At 36.3% G+C, this 24,758-nt stretch overlaps 1 protein-coding gene across 2 annotated transcripts in view; it reads right to left on the bottom strand.

Annotated features, from left to right (window-relative positions):
• Positions 1-24,453, bottom strand: part of LOC150087502 (leukotriene A-4 hydrolase) — a 122,910-nt gene extending 98,457 nt beyond the window's left edge. The window contains exons 1-2 of one of the 2 annotated variants that reach the window (XM_090371218.1): positions 23,833-24,453; positions 4,996-5,135 (exon numbers count right to left, since the gene is read on the bottom strand). In XM_090371218.1, the coding sequence (XP_090227344.1) occupies positions 4,996-5,135; positions 23,833-24,153 (461 nt within the window). In that variant the 5' untranslated portion in view covers positions 24,154-24,453. The remainder of the gene's footprint in view (positions 1-4,995; positions 5,136-23,832) is intronic. The other variant, XM_090371217.1, reaches the window with a different exon arrangement.
• Between the last annotated feature and the right edge of the window lie 305 nt (positions 24,454-24,758).

Below are 24,758 nucleotides of genomic sequence, written 5' to 3'. Positions count from 1 at the left end.
GTTGATATGCAACCAAGTTACAAAGGAGGTTAGGCAGGCGAAGGCAGATTACGAGAAATCCTTGGCAAGGGATGCAAAGAAAAACAGCAAAGAGTTCTTTACTTATGTAAACTCTAGAAGGAAGGGGGTGAATCAGATTGGTCCACTTGATATTGATGGGTCAAGTGTTGATGATCCTGCTCAGGTAGCTAACAAACTAAATGAATATTTTGCATTGACATTCACACATGAGGAGTTGTTATTTGGTTTTTAGGAGCATTAGCAACTAAGGCCAAATTGTTCCGGGGATATGCGGTGGTCATTCCTTGACCTTTCTGCATCCTCCGTATTTGGTGGTCACGGGCTCAAACCCCGGTCTAATCAAGAAGCGTGTGCTACGCATTGCTGCTCCTGCCCACCTGGCTACGGAGATGCCCAGATTGATGGAGAGGATTCAGAAGAAGTAGATATTGGTAGGGGTGTAAAGCAAGAATGTTCCATGTCTCCCTTAATATATATTCAGAAGCATTGATGAAAGAGTACAAAGAAGAGCAGAAAGGAGGTGTAAAAGTAGGAGGGGAGAAGATAAAGACAACAAGATTTCGAGACGACCAGGTTTTGATTGCTAATAATGAGGAATTACAGACCTCCTTGGATATCTTGAATAGCAAAGTAAAGGAGTATAATATGAAGATTAACAGCAAGAAAACCACGATAATGTTAATTTCAAAGTAGTAAAAGAACTAAGAAGAAGACAAAAAAGAACTTTATAGGACATGTTTTGAGAAGAAGAAGAATCTATGCAATGTTAAATGGAATAAGATTGGAACAGGTGGACAGATACAGATACTTAGGAAGCATAATGACAGAAAATGGGAAAATCCTGGAGGAAATAAAAACAAGAATTGCAATGGGCAAAGAGGCATTTAGTATTAGAAAAGAACTATTGAGAAAAAGTTTCAAGAAGGAATTAAGAAAGCAAATGGTGAAACATTAATATGGACTGTTGTACTTTATGGCTCAGAGACAGGGATACTGGGAAGAAAGGAGATCAAATGGTTAGATTTCGAGATGTGGGTGTGCAGGAGAATGGAAAGGGTGAACTGGGTGGACAGAGTAATGAGGAAGTTTTGAGAAAAGTAGGAGAAGAGAAAACGTTAGTAAAAGAACTAAGAAGAAGACAAAAAAGAACTTTATAGGACATGTTTTGAGAAGAGAAAGCATGCAGAGGAAAGTGATAGATGGGAAGATGTGTGGGAAGAGAGCTGTTGGGAGGAGAACTGGAATGATGGATTGGATAGGAAGAGGAAATCATGCAGGAATTAAAAAGAAAGCACAAGAATAGAGAAAAATGGTGTCAATGGAGCCCTGAGCCTGCCTGTAGGCAAAGAACTTGCAGAAGAAGAAGACATCAGTGAAGGGTTAAAACAGCATGATGTCAAAATTTTCAGACGATGTAAAGATTGGGAGAGTCGTTAATGATCAGTGCCAAGCAGCACTCATTTAGAATGACTCGAACAGGCTTCAAGGATGGTCAGAAAAGTGGCAGCTATGTATTAATGCAGCAAAATGCAAGTCTTACACTTGGAGAATAGCAATCCCAAAATAAATTATACACTTCGTGGAGTTAAAACAATACAGGAAGAAAGGGGTTTGGGAGTTATAATACAGGCAGATATGAAGTTTTCTGAGCAGCGTAAACAGGTGGCTAGGAAAGTCCATGGTGTTGTATTGATGATTTATTGAACATCATCCTGTAGAGATAAGGAGGTTGTAATCCCAATGTATAAGGCAATTGTAAGACTATGTTTGGAATACTGTGTCCAAGTATGGAGACTTATCTGAGAAAAGTCACTGGCTTCTTGAAAAGATCCAGAGACGGGTAACTTGCATATCAAGACTGGCAAAAGGGCAATCATAAAAGGGAAAACTCTGATTACGCGGGCTAAAGAGCTTGGCAACCAAGCACTTTTGAGCGGACCTGATTGAGGCTTATAAGGTTCTGAAAGGGATTAGTAAAGTGGATGAAGGCAGAAGTTCACTGTTATAAATAATTCCAGGACTAGGGGCCATAAATTCAAATTAATTAAGTAATAATCCTGTAATTTGATTGTAGAACATTTTCTTTAAGCCAAAAAGTTGTTGATTATGGGAATAGGTTGCCTCTGCAGGCAGTTGAGGCAGAGTATGAAGAAATTCAAGGGTCAACTGGATAGTTACTTACATGAAGAGGGAAGTGCATAATTTGTATATTCGTATCTACTTTTTTTTGGGGCTGGTGCAGCAAAATCTTGTGACTTCCTTGCACTGTATGGCTAATACCAATACTAATCACTCAGCTTGGAACTGAGGTCATTCGTATTTGTGAAATGATTAAGGAAGTTTTTAGAAGATTCAGAACTTTTTACAGATAAGTTTGTTCTACTAATTTTGACTACATAGTGCATTTAGTAGATAGAATAAAAGTAGAAAGCACATATGGAAGACATGAATAAATTAAAGTTTTGGACATGGCATACACATAACAAGAATATATCTGGTTCCTTGACATAAAGTAGCCTTAACAATGCCTCCTGCATACATCTCCTTGGACTCCCAGTGGTCACTTTCTGGCAGAGAAGAGGTAAAGGAGATTATACACTAGTTGATCCAGATACCTCCTGAGTTACCAACAGGTTCAGTCCTGTGGACTATGAGTGGCCAGGCTGCAAAAACCGTTTAGAGCTGTACCCTCAGAATGTATGGAATACTGTATCTTGCCACGATGTCCATCATGACCAGAAAAGCCCTCATTTATACTACAAGATAGAAGAGATAGGGGTTTGTTGGAGTTTTACTCTGAACACTAAATGTGGGTTTCACTTTCACCAGTTCCAGCCTCCAATAAGCAAAGTGGTAGTAGTACGGTAGCAGAAGATGTGTCATCTATCACCTAGTATTGGTGACACAGATGGTCAACATTCCTTTGTGTGACCGCACCTTGATCCCTGTTTACATTGGTTATGTCTAGTATAATAGTGTTTCAGACTGTGAACATGGAGGAGTTTGGAGTTACTAACAGTCCTATCATAGTGTAGGTGCAACCAGATATGGCTGTCAGATAACAAATCTGCTTACACTTTGCTATGTAGAAAGATGGTATTTGCTAAAATTGAGTCCACTTGGCTCATAAGTGGGGACTGAATTTATGAATATTGAACATTTCAGACTTCCAGGTAACAAGCCTTACTGTCGTACCTGTAAGAATGTCTGGGACAAGCCTAGGGACCTGTGTACTCAATCTTGCCACTGATCTGTACCCTTTTCACTCAGTCTACATCTTTTCTAAAATAGAATTTCCATGCTTATATGCAATATTCTTGAATACTGCATACATCAGAGTATTCGAGTATGCTATACTTGAATATTTCAAACCAACACTTCATATGAATAATTGCCTCTTGGTCTCTATTGGCAAAGTTCTTATATATTATTGACAGAACCTTATGAACTGTACTAATAGGTATTATCTACACTGGAGAATTTCATATCAGACTGTACAGCTAACCTCAAGTCCTTTTCATTATTAACTATCTTGAGTTTGGCATTACCCAAGTGGTACATTCTGATTACTTCTATCTGGATGCAAGATAATGTATTTTCTGGCATATATTTCAGCAACTTTGAAACCCATCCAGATAATTTATCTAGGCCTTGTTGAAGCAGTCCATACTAATTATCACTGATCACCTTTACAGTGGAGGTGGGGAGGGGGGACCCTCCAGTGCCGGTTGACAATCAACACTATGCCCACCTTTATCGGCATCATTAACTGCTTTGTTATTGAAGAAGTTTGGCCATAAAAAAAATAAAAGCCAAGCACTTTCTTAAGCCTATTCATTATATTACCGAAAAACAAGAATTTAAAATTAGCAACATCTTTCACATTCAATTCCCAAAGCATGTTACCGTCATGTTTGATAATACATGTATTTCCCAATGGAAGCATTTGCTTGCTTACATCTCTTGGTGGAAGATAATTCACCAACGTGATTTCTCAGTTTTAGTTTCTTATTACTCACTGACAAGTCTTTTGTCTCAATATTTCTACAGAATGATTTCAATAATGCCCAAATGTGGGTGTTTCTTAATATTTGAAAAACATGTCTAAACATAGCAGAAGAGGTTTAATTTTAAAAAAATAATTAAAATATGTGCTTTTAACATGGATTAGTCACAAATGTGTTCATAATAGAAATGAAAAAATGGTGACATCAAAAAAAAGTAAATAATTTTAAATTTTTTCATGCCAATTTTAAGGTTATAAAATGGCATACATACATTATCTCAATGTGTGTCTGTCAGAAGGAAATTTGCTTGCTTGTCAGAAGATTAAACTAAATGCTGATGGTATCTTTAATCTTTCTCAGATGGGGCATACAAAGGGGCATAAATTTAAATTGAAAAAGGATGGTTGCAGAATGTGCATTAATCTAAAGAATAACCAATTTTTGGAATAAATTCTACCTAATGTTATAGCAATGGGTAGTTTGAATAAATTTAAGGAAAGTTTGAACAAATGGAAGGAATAAGGAAATTAATTTTTTTAATGCTTATATCGCTGGTGCTGTATAAGCACTGCTTCATTTACAATATTACTATATTTAAATCATTCTATATGCTTAATTGCTTTGTAAGCTAAAGGGAATGCAATTACCTTTATTATTATTATTATTAGTGCAATAAATATTTCTACATGTATCTCTCAAATAATAATAAACAAAAAATAAACCTTTATCATAAAATAAAAAAGGCATATCTAGCATAAATTAAAAAGTTATAATAATGAAAAAATCATAATGTGTAAATATACAGTTATTTTTATTTATATTTTCTTTCAGGAGTATATATTGACAAAATATATTTTTTCATTTTGTGAAGATATTATTAAAACAATTCCTTTTCTAGAATACTGGAAAAACATTAAGTTGTATTTTAAATTACTCTATTTTTAATTAAATAATATAAAATGAATACTTCTCGCAAGTATCTTCTGGAAGTCTGATTTCAAGCTTTGAGCCAAAAGTTTTGAAAGGATCTCCAAGACTATAGTCCAGTTTTGTTCCAGTCTCCTTATCTGTGATATTGTGAATTGTAAGCTCTCTAGTGTCCAAAGTCTATTAAAAAAAAAAAAAAAGAAGAAAAAATAAGTATAAAATAAGTATGAAAAAGTATATCCATCTTATTTTAATTTTTAAATGCATGCATACGTTATATATGCATATATACAATGAAACCAAAAACAAATCAATTTTTCTTACTAAATATATCTGATTAAAGCAGTTTAAATAAAGTTATGCTGTGATAGCTTAGCCTTAGAAACAGTTTCAACCATGACACGTGTCCTAACAGAATTCTGATGGGAACGATCGTTGAAACCAGGTCAGTGGGAGCGAGTATCAAGACGGGACTCTCGTCATGTCACTGTTTAGTGTAAACTGCAAAGTCGATCATAGAAGAAGCGTCACTGCAACGTAGGATGACCAGATTAAAAATTTGATCTCAGTGTACTCATGCTTATGTTTGGGGTATTCATTCCTCGTTTAGGGGTACTTACATTACATCCAAAAACTGAACAATTTTAATAACAACCATTTTATTTCTATATTTTGTTGATTTTTACAAGTTCGTGGAATGCAAAATTAGTCAAATTTTAATAAAATTAACCGAATCATAGCCCGTGCTTTAATTCATTTGATTCAGAAAATTTTATTTCAAGAGTTATAAACACTAAAGGAAACTTTTTATAAACATTAACATCAAATGTTTTACATAATTGTTTACAATACATATTCAAATAAATCTGATTTATTTTATCAAAAAGAAAATATTTACCTAGCAATACTTTTAATTTGAGCGAATTTTCTTTAACAGTTTTTCATTTTTTAGTGCATTTGCGTAAAATTCTTTGCATGACATATTGTGATTGGTTTTCGGCAACGATTCTCCAACATTCTTATTTATATCCCTTTTCCATGTGTTAAACATTAAGCTAAATACTGCCTCGCTCATTGCATTTGAGTGAGGCAAAGCAAAAAACAAAATTAATATATATATTTTTTCTGTATGCATTTAAAATTTTATCCACACATCTGTGGTATTTTTGAGGTCTTTTGTCTCAATATTTCTACAGAATGATTTCAACAGAACATATTCTTCATACAGCAAATCGATACAGATATTGGGAATTTTAAATAAAAAAAAGTTTGTTGCCTGAGCCTTAAACCATTATAACGAAATAAAAAAGAAGTCAAGTAGAATGTAAAAGGTTACAAAGTAAGCATTTCAAGATTTTAAAGGTGCATTTCAACAACTTTATCGTCAGTTAATTCTTTCTTCCTAAATAATCATCTCAACAGGTTGTTTTATGATTTCTGCTTTTTTCAAATTCCCCATTTCAAATGCTAAAAAAGGGGTATCTTAGAAATTTTATTATAATTCCAAAAGGGGTACACCTTGCAACCTGTAACGTATATGTGTCATTCTCTTTGAGGAAAGCTGAAGTGAAATGAATTGCCACAGTTCATCCTCCCCTTCAGATTTTGAAGAAGATTTAAAAAATGCATGCGCTTTTCTTATAGCCGAGAAAACAAAAGAGAGTAAGCAATGGATACACGACATAAACTGGAAGAGAACAGAAAAAGGCGAATTCCATCATTTACTGCAGGACTTAGAAGCAGATGAAAATCGTTTCAAGGTGTACTTACGGATGAATAAAGAAGAATTTAATTTCCCATATAATCCAATTAAGGATGACATTCAAAGGAAATGTGCAATTTTGAAATTCAATCAGCGCTAAGGAAAAATTAGTTGTACGTTTAAGGAAAGTTGAAATACTGCAAGTTTAATTTTGAATAAGGATTTATTTTGTCAAAATACGAAACAAAAAACTACTTCTCAACGCTAAAAATCGAACTTGTAAGAAATTGTTATGAGTTGTGCAAATTGAAATAATCGACTTGTTCGTCCTCTCAATTTGTTAATTGTAATTCTGTTGGTCTATTTTTCTCCTTTGGCCATTTTTGATCGTCTCTGTGACTGGACATTTGCAGTGAGTATGCTCATGGTCAGCCGTGGTTAGTACCTACCGAAAGTGATCCGAGGAGAGAAAACCCATGAACGGCCGGCAAGGTGTTGGATGACCATGGTTCATTGCTGCTCAAGATGAGTGAAGGCTCTCCTGGATGGTATGTGGCAACAGAAGGGTGACTGTGGTGCAACTCACTGGTAATTGGAATGCTGGTGATGGGAGTAATGTGTCACAACACACAGTACATCGAATCCTGCTAAAAATGGGGCTGTGTAGCAGCAGGCTGCTCTCCGAGTGCCCACGCTAACCACGGTTTACCATTCATGGTTCATTGTAGGTGACACTGCCTACAACGGGCACACGAGCATCGAAACTGGGCCTTGAGTGATTGGAAGAAGGTTGTCTGGTCCGATCCGATGAATCACATTTCTTGTTGCACCATGTGGACAGTCGGGTGTGTGTGTGTGTTGTTTACCTGGGTAAGTGATGGCATCCGGATGCAGCATGGGATGAAAACAACTTGGTGGCGGCAGTGTCATGCTTTGGGCGGGCGATGTTCTGCTGGGATACCCTGGGTATAGTCATCCATGTGTTAGGCACTCTGATGTCTACGACCTACCTAAACATCACTGCTGACCAGATACACCCTTTCATGGCAATGGTCTTCCCCTCTGGAGGTGCGTCTTTCAGCAGGATAATGTGCCATGCCACACCGCCCGGAGGCGTCTCCGTAGCCAGGTGGGAAGGAGCAGCAGTGCATAGTACACGCTTCTTGATTAGACCGGGGTTCGAGCCCGTCACCACCAAATACGGAGGATGCGGAAAGGTCAGGAAACGACCACCGCACATCCCGGAGCAATATGGCCTTAGTTGCTAATGCTCCTAAAAACCAAAAAAAAAAAAGACAAACAAACAAACACCGCCCGGATTGTTTGAGACTGGTTCATGGAACATGAGGAAGACTTCCAGGTATTGCCCAGGCCTCCAAATTCCAGAGACATTAATCCCACCGAGCATCTGTGGTTTGTTTTGGAACAGCAACTCCGATCTGCAGCATCTCAACCACAGACATTACAGGAGTTAAAGAATATGCACGTTGGTACCAGATACAAGATATTTAGAAATCTTGCAGCGTCCATGCCTCTCCAGGTACGAGCTGGTTTAGCTGCACGTGGAGGACCAAAGTCATATTAGGTAGGTGGCCATAATGTTTTGGCTCATCGGTGTATAATTATTGTATTTTTTAACTGATATCAATTTTTAGTATATAAGAGCAAGAGGGTTTCATCTTATTTAAAATATCACTTCTTCCTAGTAGAATTTGCTAGTGCATATTATTCTCATTACTACTGCATGTGATAAATTAGTTCACAATGTATTTTACTTTCTTAATTAGTAACTGTTCAATATTTAATTATATTACAATAGCATTAATGATTGCTAACAGATTCACTAATGATAAATTATATAAATATACTTGATGTACTTTATTTTTCAAACTTACAAATTTTACACACACACACACACACACACACACACACACACACACACACACACACACACAAATGTTTATTTTCAGTGTATTGATTAGGGGTGCTGACCTGTCAGTTGTAATTACCATGGAAAAAATTGAGAATGCCTGCAAGGTAAAAGAGATAAATGAAATTAAATCAGATTAACATAAAAATAATAATGATGGTACCTAAAGTAGTAGGTCCTAGCATTAATGCATTAATGATTGCTAACAGATTCAGGTTTTAACCACTTCTTCATAGGGTTGGCAACCAAAACCGTAGGCGGCATTGAAATAAGCAGGGTCTCTGTTTCTGTTATGATATATACATTTTGCTCGTATACATCACAGCCGATCAGGCAGAGACCAAAAGGAAGGAATAAAATTCAACCGTAAATAAAAATAAGTATATAAATAGAGAACAGAGTTAAAAAGCTAAAATAATACCAATTAAATCTTATTAAAGGAAAAATGAATGAAAGTTTGAATTCAAAAAGACAAAATACAGTATAAAATTTAAACAGAGTAACTGTAGATTATGGAATAAAGTCAGGTTAATGCCAACTTACTGTGTGCTTGGACCAGAATCAGTGAAATTAGCTTAGTGTGGTGATTATAGAGCAACATCAGAGACCCAAAGATGAAAGCTTTGGGTTCAAGCACACAGTTAAGTTGGCATTAACCTGACTTTATTCCGTAATCTACAGTTACTCGGATCCATAACCCAGTTTAATAATTATATTTTAATACTCTTTCTTTCTTTCTTGCTTAGTCGTTCTGTTTAAATTTTATACTGTATTTTGTCTTTTTGAATTCAAACTCTCATTCATTTTTCCTTTAACAAGATTTAATTGGCATTATTTTAGCTTTTTAACTGTATTCTATATTTATATACTTATTTTTATTTACGATTGAAGTTTATTCCTTCCTTTTGGTCTCTGTCAGGTAAGCTATGATGTATACGTGTGAAATGTATACATCATAACAGAAATAGAGACCCTGCTTATTGCAGTGGCTCCTATAGTTTTGGCTGCCGACCCTATGAAGAAGTAGTTAAAGCCCTAGGACCCACTACTTTAGGTACCATCATTATTATGATTATTATTTTTATGTTAATCTAATTTAATTTCAGGTTATCTCTTTTACCTTGCAGGCATTCTCAATTTTTTCCACGGTAATTACAATTGACAGGTCAGCACCCCTACTCAATACACTGAAAATAAACATTTGTCTATATTTCATTACGGTTGCTGGGTTTCTCTACTATAACTAATAGTGCCTCGGATCCATAACCCAGTTTAATAATTATAATTTAATACTTTTTCTTTCTTGCTTAGTCGTTCAGTAATGTGATTATATCCTATTATTTTTATCAATATTATATATTGATATTATATTATATATTGATATTTTATCAATATTATATATTGATAAAAATAATATTTATGTTTCCATGATAATCCGCTGCTGATAATTCTACCAAGAATTCATTTTGATTGGAAATTTGTCTGCTCAAAACCATCATGAAGTAGTGGAGGAATGCCTTTATATTATTTTATTAAATTAGTTATTATTATTATTAATATATTAGTAATTACATGCATAGGCATAAAATAACTCCAAATGTGTCTAACAGTCAATACATTAGTTAATGATACACAAACTGGAAATGCAACTGACTTATCCAGCGTTATATGTAACAAAGAAATTCTTATGAAGATTATCAACAATTTGCTAAAGCAATCCACTTTGCCATTTTGTGAAATTCCTAACTGTTGTCTAAAGGTTGCCAGTTTTATCTGTCTTGATGTGTTAGTGTCTTTGAAGGACTTGCTGATACAAAGGTTGTTGCTGCCATTCCTAAAAAAAAAACAAAAAGGGCAAGTATGGCTGTAGTAGAGAACTTTAGACTGATTTTAATTGGATTTCCTCTGCTGAAAATCCTTCAGAAACTGATTTTACCACATCTAAACAAGTTTATTTTAATAGAGTTGAAACTTCTCATTATGGGTGTTGTTGTTATTTGGTTTTTAGGAGCATTAGCAACTAAGGCCATATTTCTCCAGGGATATGCAGTGGTCATTCCCTGACCTTTCCGCATTCTCCGTATTTGGTGGTCATGGGCTCAAACCCCGGTCTAATCAAGAAGCATGTGCTATGCCCTGCTGCTCCTGCCCACCTGGCTACGGAAGCGCCTTCATTATGGGTGTGAATGTGGATCTACAGTTGCTGAATTAGTGTCGAAGTCTACAGTTAGTGTCAAAGATCTAATAAATCTTGGGAAGAAATTAATGAATTGCATGGTTTGGTTTTTGATATTTCTGTAGCATTTTACTGTTTCCAGATATAGCAATTACCGTGTCTCTTAACCAATTATTATTTAATTAGCTGATCCTTTATATTGTTGGCCTTGTTGGCTCTCCTAGAATTGATTTTGTCAAGTCATAAATCGGCATTTTTTTTTTTTTTTTTTTAATTTGCAGAGTTAGATCATTGATTTTACTTGTTGCCATTTTAATTCCTTTCTTGATGGTTAATCCAGACTTTGCCACTTATGTAGATGCCTTATACTTGTCTTTTGCTGTCAACAATGATTAAATTGTTCTAGTATTGTGAAGGATGCCTTTAAATTTCACATCAGGGATGTTATTTCTTAATTGAACAGATCTGATCTTAAAATAAATTCTGCCAAAACCAAACATACATTTGTTTTTTTTTTGCATGAAATCTAGTCCCAGTTTCTGTTTCTATTCAGGGAATCATAATTAACAGGTGTGATGTGGTTAAGTTTTTAGGGGTGTTTCTTTATCCTGAATTTTGGGAACACATTGCTGAAATTAGGTTTGGTGCATATTGGAACTTCACATTTTAACTCATCCAAGTGTCAAACAAAGAGATCATTCGAAAGCGTTTTAAGTATATATAGTCGGATCTCTCTTTAACAAACTTCCATATAGCGAAATTTTTTGATTTCCCCCTGGTCATTTCATTACATTGAAAATATTTGTCGTATAATTAAGAAAATTTCCATATAACGAACTGATTTTGAGAGACCTGGGTATGCATTGTTTGCACCTCTGGCCTTTAGGCAATAGAGCTGATGCTGTAGAAAGCACAAATTAAGAGCTAAAAGGATTAAGAATTAATCACTTTAGCTTTTAATAGCTCTACAACAAATTTTGGAGAAAAGAAGAGAATTTAATCTACCAACATTTCTGCTCTTTATTGATTATGAAAAAGCATATGACAATGTAAACCGGGAAAAACTTTGGCAGATTCAATGTGAAGAAAATATCCCAACCCAATTCCGGAAAGAGATCCAAAGCCTATATAAAAACTCAAAAGTCTGTATAAAATATTCTAATGACCAACTATCAGACCCAATTAACACCAATAAAGGAGTGAAACAAGGATGTGGACTATCACCAAATTTATTTAATATCTACATCAATAAAATTCTTAAAGAATGGAAACAAACAATTAACAACGGAATACAGTTAAACAACAGGAATAAAATCCAAACTATATTATATAAAAGTGCAGCCATTATCAACCCACTGCAGGATGGAAGCCTCCTCAACAATTCATGCTGAGGGAAATGGACCATAATCTGCCACGCTGGTCCAGTGTGGGTTGGCAGATCGACCGTATTCAGCAGTCAGGGGCTTGAACCCCAGTCTACTCAAAGAGTGTGTGCTACTGCACTCCCGCTCCTGACCACTCGGCTACGATCAAGTGATAATTGCAAAATCCGAAGATGAACTACAGATAGCAGCAAATGAACTTAATAAAATAGGTAAAAAGTATGAGATGAAAATCTCCACCTCAAAAACAAAATCAATGGGATTATGTGGAAAAAACATACAAAGAGTCAAAATTGTTACTGATCATAAAATAACAGAACAAATATCTGACTTCACCTATTTGAGAAATTTAATATCAAATGAAGGGAAAGACATCCACACTAAACTACAAATAATAAAATGAATGGAACGATTAAACGACACTTTGGAAAACAAATGACAACTGAAACAAAATTACAACTCCACAACATCACTTCAAAACCAGCCCTCTTCTACAGCTGTGAGACTTGGGTCATAAATAAGAAATATGCACACAAACTAGAAGCAGCACAAATGAGATTTTTAAGACCATTATTAGGCTTTACAAGACTAGACCACCAAAGAAATTTAGATATCCGCGAGAAATTAAAAGTAGATAATGACATAAAACGATATCAGGAAAAATGGATCAGCCACATAGAAAGAATGAACCTAGACCGGATCCCAAAATTAGCCTTTAACTACAAACCTACAGGCAAGAGAAAGATGTTGGTCGACCAAGACAACGATGGCGACCTCCAAGAGCTACAACGGAACAGGTCGTAAAAGATCTAAGCTGGACCAAGTTCATGATGATGAGCTTTTAATAGCTAAAGGGTTTAATTCTTAAGAGATTTCCAAAATCTAGTGTTTCCTGTAAAGCATTTACTGTACCGAGAATTCGTACTGGGCAACTGCTATTTATGTGTCCACAGCCATTGGTAAAGATTAAGGAATATTTCCGACATGAACAATGTCTAAGAGGAAATCCTTGAGTGTAGTGGAAAAAGTGGAAGTGCTTAATAGTGAAGATCGGGGCGTTATAAAAAAAGAAAATTGCTTTAAAATTTGGTATCACTGCCAGTAGTGTGCCAACCATTCCGAAAACCGTGTTTCGATTCTCAAACTGCTTGAAGAAATGGGACCCAGTCGGAAGCATGCAAAATTATGCCTGTATGAAGATGCAGATGAAGTCATTTTTAAGTGGGTGAAGTTGATTTGAGATCAAAACATGCCGATATCAGTGCCATTAATAAAAGAAAAGGCTATGGAGTATGCATCTTTTCTGGAGCATAAAACTTTACAAGCTAGTTCTGGGTGGCTGGACAAAATTAAAAAGTGCTATGGCCTATGTATGTATAAAGTGCTTTAGCATCATAATACACAGCCATTTCTGAATAAACAGAAAATTTTTAAGGCGCCTTAGTCTAAAGTGCTATGGCTTACTAAAAAAGTTATTCCTGGTGAAAATGGGTTATAAACAATAGGGGTTGTAATTGAAGAAGACTGTACCCATTGGAAAGAAACAGTTTTGAAAAAAATTATGGACTACAAGCCCAAAGACATATTCAATGTTGATGAAACAACTCTATTTGTTAAATGTTTGCCGAACAGGACACTGACGTTTATAGGTGACAAATGTGTAGGTGCTAAAAATAGTAAGGAAAGAATTAGTCTTGGTTGGTGCAAATATAGGTAATAAAAAACTGAAGCTTTTGGTAATAGGCAAACATAAACAGCCACGATGTTTCAAAGGAGTAAAGTTGTTAGAGTTGGACTACAACAAAAAAACTTGGATGAAAGTGAAATTTTTGAACAGTGGATTTTAAATTTTGACAGAAAGATGATGAAAGAAAACAGAAAAATTGCTTTGATTGTTGAAAATTGCCCTGCCCACCTTCACTTGGTAATTTCGAAACTTACAAGTGTGAAGCTCGTTTTCTTCCCTCCAAATACCTCGTATAAATTGTACCCAAGGGACCAAGGCATTATCAAGAATTTGAAAATTCACTACCGAAGACGCACACTGGAAAAAATCATACTGAGAATAGAAACCAACCAACCTATAGATTCTGTTATAGATTTGCGGATGTGCATATCAGAGTTGGCAAAAGTGTAGAGTCAAGATGTGATGGAAACAACAATTAAGAATTGTTTAGCAAAATCGGGTTTTGCTAAAATGCCAATTAACAGCAATGAGAGGGATGAACTATTATGGGATATTGAGCAATCTTGGGATGAACTCCAAGCAAGAGGTTTGATCAGTGGATAAATTGTTCTTGAAGAATTTTTAGGAGTTGATAACGATGTCATAGTAGCTGAATATCCGAGTGACTCCCAACATTTTGAAGAGTATTCAGAGAACTAGTGGCAATATCAATGATGAGATGGATGAAAATGAAAGCAACGAAGACAATAAGGGCAATATTAAACTTTTGAAACATGAAATGTTGACAGCATTTGAAACTTTGTGTCAAGGCCTTCAGTGTGAAGAAAATATATTTCAGTACTTAAAGAAATGCGAACATTTTTATGAACTTTTATGTACAGTAAAATCCAGTGTATAACAAAAAATAGCCAAATATTTTATGACATAATTGTGTACTAATATACTGTGCGCATCATGTAAGTAGTAATGTCTTAATATGTGTGCATTAATAAATTAATTGTTTTAAAACATTAGAAAATTTATTCATTCCCACTTATTTCTGATTTATTTCCAATATTTTATTGTATTTCCGAGTTGAATGATACTGTTCAGTTACCTGAGTAACTGAGCAGTATCATGTTGTTGCTGATTGCCAATGTTGAGGAATAATGCTTAGATGTTTTGTAAGCCCCCCCCAAGTTCTGTAAAGGGGTTCATGCCACATAATGTCCTGTATATGTATTATTTAATTTTTTTTTTGCAATAGAATAATAATTTTAATAATAATAATAATAACTAAACAATTCTTTTGACTTCACACTATATCGGACAGATTTCTAAATATACATTGATCTAAATTACAGTACACAAACATGTTAAAATATAAAATAAACCCTTTATAGAGACAGATACACATTTTACCCAAAAACAACTTTCATTTCCTGGTAATGTGTACAGTTATGTCTTAATATTAAACCTTCAAATAGGTATCTTAGTTTTTAAGCTATTTTATAAATATGGTGTCTGCATTTAATCAATTAAGTGGAGGTTTTCCTATTGCGCAGACAATGAACACTTGAATCACAGGAAGTTTTGTGGCTTAAATATCAGAAATTTTCATTTAACATTATGATTCTGTAGTAATTTCATTTTGGTATCACTGATAATTCACAAGGAAACAAGTAAGGTCACTAAATAAGATGTGGTGCCATGCTAAATGTAAGAATAATTATAAAAACAGTAAAAAAGGAAGAAAAAATGGAAAATAATATATAATCTGAACAATTAGAAATTTTAATGTTCAAAAACACGAAACTGTTATTTATAGCTATTACACATTTTTGTACATAAAACTTTAAATGTTCATAGTTTAGTGTTAGCATATTTATAGTTTCAGTACAAATATACTGCTACAGGCATTCTATAATGAGAGAGACATATTTAATATTTGGCCCTGTCCATAAAAATATCTAGTTTTAGCACAGATACAAGGTACAAGAACAACTGCACAAGTACAAGGTACAAGAACAACTGCTATAGAAATGGGGCCATGTGACACTGGATAAAGGGATGGCTGAGTGGCAAGGTAGAGAGTGGGTAATAATGGCCACTTTACTTCAAGGACTAATGTTACAAGAAGGGTTCCCTTAAAGTTCAGTGTAGAACTTTTACTCTTTTTAATATTTATTATTGACACTGATATTGGCATATTTAATGTCTAACTTTGCTGATGATACAAAGGTGGGCAAGGCAATTACTAGATTGTAAATTAATTTCCAATGTACTTTATTTTATTTATTAACAATCACATAATATTTACATTAAGTTATGACAGTAATTAGGGAATACCATTCCAACAAGACCTGGATAAATTAAGCAGATGGGCTGAAAAAACAGCAAGTGATGTTTAACATTGACAAATGCAAGGTACATCATTTTTGTAGAAATAATCCCCGATTTACATATGGTAAAAATCAGGGATTGGGTGGTAAAAACAAAAAAAAAAAAAAAAAAAACTCAGGGTAATGGGAGAATGAAAAAGACCTAGGGATAATTGTACAGTCCAACATGAAGTTCTCTGAGCAGTGTAGACAGGCAGCTAGCTCACAGGGTTCTGTATATGATGAGGTTTCTATACAGGTTTGGAAACCTCATCTTAAAAAGGAGGTAGACCTATTGCAACAGAAGCAGAAAAAAGCAACAGGATTAGTTAAGGGCACACTTACAAAGAAACACTTCAGTCCTGGAAACTGAATGAGGTGTTTAAAGCTTTGAATGGGTTAAATAAATGAAATGCTGATGGCATTTTTACCTTTTCTCAGATGACACAAACAATGGAATAAAAATTTTAAATGGAAAAGGGGGATTTCAGGATAGATTTATGAATGTGGATAGTTTTAATAAGTGGAAAAATTGAACAAATTATTAGAAGGAATGAACAGATGATGTCAAAGTGGTTGATTTTTTTTTTGGCTAATGTCACATAAAGTGGTAATAAATGGACACTGCTCTTCATGGACTAATGTTATTAGGGGAGTCCCCCAGGGATCAGTGTTGGGTCCACTGTTGTTTTCTGTATTCATTAATGATACTGATGATGGTATATCAGGCTTAACGTCTAAGTTTGTAGACGATACGAAGGTTGGCAGGGCTGTTAAAGACACTAATGACAGTACGCTGCTGCATCAGGATCTAGAAAAGTTGAGCAGATGGGCTGAGAAGCAGCAACTGAAGTTTAATATTGACAAATGTAAAGTACTGCATATGGGAAGCAGTAACCCCAGATATCAACTGTGTGGTACTACACTGATAGTGGTTGAGAGTGAAAAGGACCTGGGGATGATTGTGCAGGCAGATATGAAGTTTTCTGAGCAGTGCAGACAGTCTGAAAGAGTAGGTCATGGTGTCTTGTCAATGATATACAGGAATTTTTCTAGCAGGGATAAGGAGATGATTATCTCCTTGTATACAGCAAGGGTCAGGCCACACCTTGAGTACTGTATACAGGTCTGGAGGCCTCATTTTAAGAAGGATGTAGAGCTGTTGGAACGAGTACAGAGAAGGGCAACAAGATTAGTGAATGGAACAAAGGGTTGCTCTTATAAAGAAAGGCTTAAGTTTTTCAAATTACAGTATCTAGAGACTAGGCACCTGTGAGGTCATCTGACTGAGGTGTACAAAGCTTTAAATGGTTTGAGCATGCTCAATGCTGATGGGATTCTTCCTCTTGCTCAGAATAATTGCCTGAGAGGGCATAAATTCAAACTGAGGAAAGACAGTTGCAGGACAGATATGCAGAAGCTGTGTGGTTGATTTGTTCCAGCAATCAATCAGCGGGTGGTTGATTGCTGGAACAAACTTCCATCTGTGACTGTAGAAGTTGATAGCTTAAATAGATTCAAGGCAAAACTAGACAAACATTTGGAGCGAGTGGATGGGTGAAATGAGAGGGGGTGTGTGTGTGTGTTTTTTTTGGCTGATGCTATATAAGCTTGCTTTCCTCCATCATGTGCTTTTGCTAATGCTGAGCTTGCTTCCTTGCATTATTTGCCACTATTAATGCCAATTTGCTTTCAGCCACCAAAGAGTAACTGACTGCTGGAATAAACTTTGGATAACTGGGATAAAGCTCTCCCACCCCTTCCTGTAAGAACATTTTGTTTTCTATTATATAACTGTATGGCACCTCCATAGCTAGGTGGGCAGGAGCAGCAGTGCGTAGCACACGCTTCTTGATTAGACTGGGATTCGAGCCCGTGACCAAATACGGAGGATGCGGAAAGGTCAGGGAATGACCCACATATCCCTGGAGCAATATGGCCTTAGTTGCCAATGCTTCTAAAAACCAAATAACAAAAACAAAACAAATAACTGTACTACTACTATGAATTAACAGTACTGCTGATGGATTTCTTCCTCTTTGCCCAGATTAATCACCTGAGGGTACAAATTCAAATTGAGGAAAGACAGTTGTAGAATAGATGTGCAGAAATTTGCCTTTAGCCAGTGGGTGGCTGATTGCTGGAACAAACTTCCATATGTCGTGGAAGTTGACAGCTTAAATAAATTAAAGGCAGAACTAGACAAACATTTAGTGAATGGATGGGTGCAATGGGAAGGTTTTTTTTTTTTGTCTGATGCTAATACTAACACTTGGAAAAACTACCAATGTAGAATGAATGAGCCCTCAAAGCAAAATTTCTGAGTGTACCACTAATCAAGGGGCATTCCAGAAAGATGGTGTGGCCTCCTGTATAGAATTCTATTGTTACAGACAGCAGGTGAGATTTTTCCCAAAATTCGACATAATCTAATGAGTTCACCATTTTAGAGATGTGTATTGGAACAGTTTTTTTTTTTTTTTTTGGGGGGGGGGGGAGAAGAGTTATCAGTGCTGCTTTTGACCCCTAAATTTTTGATTTGTAGGTTGCTGCAAAGTGAATTATATGATAAAGGAATTTTGGTGCCATTGCTAGTTGGTTGACATGTAGCAAGCTTTCTTTGGGGCAAACAGCTGCTGCAATGCTCAGCCCCTCCCAAGTGTACTAATTATATGATATTGGTGTAAATACACCACAGTTAGTTCATAAAAATAAACTACAATTGTAGTGTAAAGGGAATTGATTTCATTGTATCTCATATTGTGAATACCTTCACAACGAGTTACCATGTATTGCACTACCTCGAATAAGTCACGCTTCAATAATAGAGAAGACCATTGCTACCATAAGTATATAGTTATTTCATGACTTTCACTAATGTTGCATAATTAATGCAACATATGTGTGGCATAATGTTGCTTATTTCATGCTCATATATTATGCTTATGCATTTACATTATTATTACAAGTGCACTAATGTATGACAACACAGTGCCACTCAGGATCAAAATTTGATTTTTTTCACTATTAGGTGCAAACTACATTCAAATCTTTAACCCTAAGCATTTGAATGTAGACTGAATTGATTGATTTGAATGTTTGCATTAAGTTTTTGTATTAAAAGGGCAAATGTTTTCTATAAAACAGTTTCCTTCCTACACACACACACACACATTGAGGTTGTCACAGACATTCTCTCAGATATGCCAGACAAGCTGTATTTGCTAAAACGCTAATGGAATTGATATTCGGGTGATATTCAAGTCAAGAGGACCCAATTTTGGCGAAGTCCAGACGGTCTGGACATCCAAATCATCTGCTTGCACCTTCACGATGGTGGGACTGTTAGTAACCCTGGGTATAACCTCCATGCACGTGACCACCCAAGTGTGAACTAAAGTAATCAGAGGTCTAGGTGTGGTGCCCACACCACATGGGAGAATGCCACCCCTCTGTGTTGCCAGGGAATGCTAGGTGATAGATGACTCATCAACCGGTGCTATACCACCAGTTTGCTTATTGGAGGCTTGAAGTGGTAGAACCCATGTTTAGTCTCCACAGCTACGTTCCGGTCATCTCTTCCATCATGCAGTACGACTGATGACTTTTGAGGTTATGTTTTTGTTGTTATTTGGTTTTTAGGAGCATTAGCAACTAAGGCCATATTGCTCCAGTGCGGTGGTCATTCCTTGACCTATCCGCTTCCTCCGTATTTGGCGGTGATGGGTTCGAACCCCCGGTCTAATGAAGAAGCATGTGCTACGCACTGCTGCCCTTCCACCTGGCTACGGAGGTGCCTTTTTGAGGTTACGACGAACATCATGGTGAGATCCAATCTTCCTTACATTTCGAGGGTACAGCTCTAAAACAGTATTTGCAGGCCAACCGCTAGTTAGTACACCGGACCGAACCTATTGGTAACTCTTTAGGAAGCTTCCGGATCTTGCTACCTCTACTCCGCCACATAGTGACTGAAGGAAGTCTGAGTAGTGTGTATGAGGGTGGGGGCATTGTCGAGGCCAAATTATGTCAAGGATCTGGGTATATTCTTACCATGTGTACACCATATCTAAAAATTTCATTACTTCATACAGCATGTCCCCCACCCCCACTTTTTCCTACTATTGAATATACTATGAATTATCAAACTAACAGAGCAAGCTTATCTGCGAAAAGATCTAAACTTCCCAAACACTTCCTAGTTCATTTCACAAATATACATGGTCTCAATTCTAATCTCAACAATGTCCATTTCCACTTGCAGTTTGCCAAACCCCATGTACTTTTTCTGACAGAATCTCAATTATCAGTTGATTCAACTACTGCTCATCTCGGTTGTCCAAATTATTCGCTGTATGATTCCTTTTGCCTCAAAGGTGGTACTTGTGCATATGTCCATTCCGATATTCCCTTTCAGAGACTTGGTAATTTGGAACCGCCTCTTTTCGATCTTCTCCGTCTTAAAATCTCTCTACCTCATTGTGTCGAATTCATCTGTCGTCTCTACCCTTCTCCCAACTTCACTAATCACTTGGAGCTCTTTGACTTCCTCTCTTTGCAACTTGACTTTCTCTAGTCAAACTTTCCTAACAGTGAGGTAATTTAATGTTCACAACTCCAGCTGGCTTCCATTTTCTAGTCACACCAACCCAGCTGGTCGAGATGCTGAGGCTTTTGCAATTACTAATGACCTTGCACAGATTGTTCATTTACCTACAAGAATACTGGACAATCCTAAATATGCAGCCAACATGCTTGATCTTTTTCTCACAAACCCTTCTAAGTACACAGTCGAAGTGAGTGGTCCTTTAGGCACCTCAGATCACAACTTGGTGATTGGCTCTTCTCCAATGGGGCCTTTATCTCATGGCTAATCCCAATCTCGTATTGTTTGGCATTACAAGAATGCAACATGGGATGACCTGCGAGATTTCTTTTCTTTGGTAGGATTACTGTTTCAAAACTTCTGATGTCAACGTTTGCTCAGATCGTGTCAGTGAAATTATTCTTGTAGGAATGGAATCCTTTATTCCACACTCCACTTTAAAATCCCATCCTTTATCTAAACCTTGATCTTCCAATAAATGTTCTAAGGCTCTTCAAGAGAAGAATAGTATATCGTAATTGGCTTGTTTCCAAATCTTCAGTTTCATTTTCTGCCTACACCGAAGTCCAAACTACAGTTTGAACAGGCTAAGAGTAGAAAACTTGCTTCTTGCCCTAATGGTAGCCGAACATTCTGGTCTCTTGCCAAAGCTATTGGCCGCAACTTTTGCCCATCTCTGCTCCCACCTCTGTCAAAACCAGATGGTTCTGTTGTCACTTCAGCCAAGGATAAAGCTGACCTGCTAGCATCCCATTTTTTTTCCAACTCATGTATTAATGATCTTGGTAAAACACCTCCCTTCATTCCCAACACAAACTAGTCAATGCCTCCTGTGGTCTTCCATCAAAAGGATGTCAGAAGGATTTTGACGAATCTTGATGATAAGAAAGCTCCAGGTCCTAATGGTATTTCTCCACTTGTTCTCAAAACCTGTGCTCCTCAACTTACTCCTGTTCTTTGCCACCTTTTTTCACTTTCTTATTCCAAATGTGTTTTTCCTTCTGCTTGGAAATTTGCTCATATCCAGCCAGTTCCTAAAAAAGGGTGACAAATCCCTCCCATCCAATTATCGTCCCATTGCAAATACTTCTACTCTTTCTAAAGTAATGAAGAAATCAATTAACCGCCAACTCTTAAATTACCTAGAAACCTTTCGTCTGATCAATGATCGCCAGTATGGATTCCATCAGTGTCGAGCCACTGGTGATATTTTGGCTTATGTTACCCATTTATGGACAAATTCAATGGAAAAGTTTGGCGAAACAGAAGCAGTTGCTCTTGAAATCTAAAAGGCTTTCGATCGTGTTTGGCATAAAGATCTCCTTAACAAGCTTCCATCCTATGGTTTGCCAACTGTTTTTTGTAATTGGTTATCCAGTTTTCTCTCTGATTGCTCACTGAGGGTGATGGTAGATAGCTCTCTGTTCTCTAACTTTTCCAATAATGCTGGTGTCCCCCCAAGGTGCAGTTCTTTCCCCCACTCTTTTCCTTTTGTATATTAATGACCTTCTTCCATTGACTGGAAATCCTATTGCATTCCACTTTCCATTTTGAGACACCTAGCCCTGCTCAATCAGCTTCAACTTTTCGAATATCCGCTACCAGTTCCTTAAATGCTGATCTCCAGGTAATTCTCCAGTGGGGCAAAGACAACTTAGTTGATTTCAATACTTCTAAAAGTCAGTCCTGTCTTATATCTCACAAAAAGGATTCTTCTGCTCCTATGCTTATCTTTGGTGACACTCCATTTCTAGGCAAAATGATATATCTCTTTTGGGATTACCCTGACTTCTAATCTCTCTTGGCACAAGCACATTACAAATATTGGTTCCTCTGCATCTAAAAAACTTGATTTTCTCTTTCGCTCTCGGCATTACTTTTCTTTTCTCAACAGCTGTTCACTCTGTACAAATCGCAAATCCGCCCAGCCATGGAATATTGTTCCCACATCTGGGGCAGTGGCCCCCAAACCTCTCTCTCAGGCTTCTAGATTCCATTCAGAAGAGGGCAGTTAGGTTAATTAATGACTCCTCTCTAACAGAGTCTCTCCACTCGCTGTCTCATAGATGTACTGTTTCTGCTGTATGCCTTTTCTACAGATACTTCCATGGGCATTGTTCTTCTGAATTGGCTTCTATAATTCCAGCTCTCTCTTTCAAAACAGTCCGAACACGTGCCGCCACAAGCCAACATCCATTTACTGTTCAACTTCAAACTCAGAGAACCAACTTTTCATCTTCCTCGTTTATTCATTCAACGGCCATTTTCTGGAACAACCTTCCTTCGTACGTATTTCCTGAAAATTACAGTCTACAGAAGTTCAAGTCTAATGTCAACAAATATCTTCTTTCACCTTCTCAACCTGCAACCCAAGCATGGTACTAAGTACTACAGGATCTAATATCTCTTGTGTTTGGGGTTTTCATAAAAAAAAAAAAAAAAAAACACACACACACACACACACACACAGTTGAATTTCAGCTACTAAAACTGTCAAATGTATTTCTGATGTGCGATTTTAAATTAATTGCACTACTATGAGCAAGCTCAATGCTGATGGGATTGGAAGTGGATAGCTTAAATAAATTCAAGGAAGAACTTGAAAGACTATTCGAGGGAATGGATAGGTGACAAGGTTTTTTTTTTTTTTTTTTTTTTGTTTTGGGTGATGCTGTATAAGCTTGCTTTTTTGCATCGTTTGCCACTACTAATACTGTAGACTATTTTCAATTATCGGAATTTTATTTAAGCTTAGACACAAAGGCGGAACTAGAAAAATGTGGGCCTCTCCGAATGATCCCAAATAATCCCAATCATCGGGCCCCTAGACTCTTCGGGCCTTCGCAATGGCGGTAGTGTAGGTTCGTTACTTAGTAACGGTTGGTGCTTGTCCTACAAGGATTGCAGCCATCTTGGACTGGAGTTTAGGCAATCATAAAATCAAAAAATACAGAGAAAAATTATATATTATAATATCTAGTTATGAATATATATATAAAAACATCCGTAAATAAAAATAGAAACAAAAAATTACCAAATATTCAACATTCGATTCTTTCTTTTCGACATCAAGATCCACGTATCCATAAAGTATTTGTTTATTAAAATCCACATCTAAATCGATATGAAGATGTTTTGTAACGCATAATTCGGGTCTAGAAAACGAGTTTGGATCTCCCGGACTAAGGTTTCCACTAGGCATTTCTGCTATTGTAACAGACTTTTCTGTTCTTCCAAAATCTTCTAAAAATGTCACGTGCTCAACTCTCTGACATTCAGGAGAATCCAACTTGATTCCGAGTAGTGACAGCGACAAAACGACAAAACGAGAAATCACGCACAAATAAAAATTCATAATTGAAACGTAATGTAAAGATAATTTACTGGAAATTAAGGCCAACAAACTTCAAATACCGGGAATTAATAAGATCATTAGTTATTTTGACAAAACTACCTTTGGGTTAAACAACTAACACTAAAATATGTTATTTTTAACTTGCCACTTGTGAAAACGCTGGTCATCTTACTCGTCATACTTCTCACTTATCTGAGGAAATATGACGAGTAAGATGAGAATTATAGACATCAGTCACGCTTCTTTTCCTTCTAATTTTTCCTCAGTCATCCTAAGGTACTAGAGAATATCATACGTTCAATAAACTTCATTTTTCTAAGATTACCATTAATAAAAAAATCACTGAAAGTCCCTAGTCTCTACAAAACTGGTTTTACTGGTTCAAATAAAAACAAGACCATGAATCGATACCAATTAATGATTAAATTTTAACCTTGTGTTTATCTGTTTAATGGAAAGACACAATTAACATAAAAATTAAACCGGCTGATACAAGACAAAAAAAAAAAAATCCATTTTTGCGTGTAATTTGCACTTTAGAAGAGATGAAAATGTGTTTTGGAACACATAAAGTTGTAACTTATTATTTCGAATATAGTTTCAGT

The sequence above is a fragment of the Mastigoproctus giganteus genome, chromosome 4 (genome assembly GCF_048544385.1).
Source record: "Mastigoproctus giganteus isolate SK-2022 chromosome 4, ASM4854438v1, whole genome shotgun sequence".
Lineage (NCBI taxonomy): Eukaryota > Metazoa > Arthropoda > Arachnida > Uropygi > Thelyphonidae > Mastigoproctus > Mastigoproctus giganteus.
The sequence above is the reverse complement of the archived record's forward strand: the minus strand, read 5'-3'. Positions and strand labels throughout refer to the sequence as shown.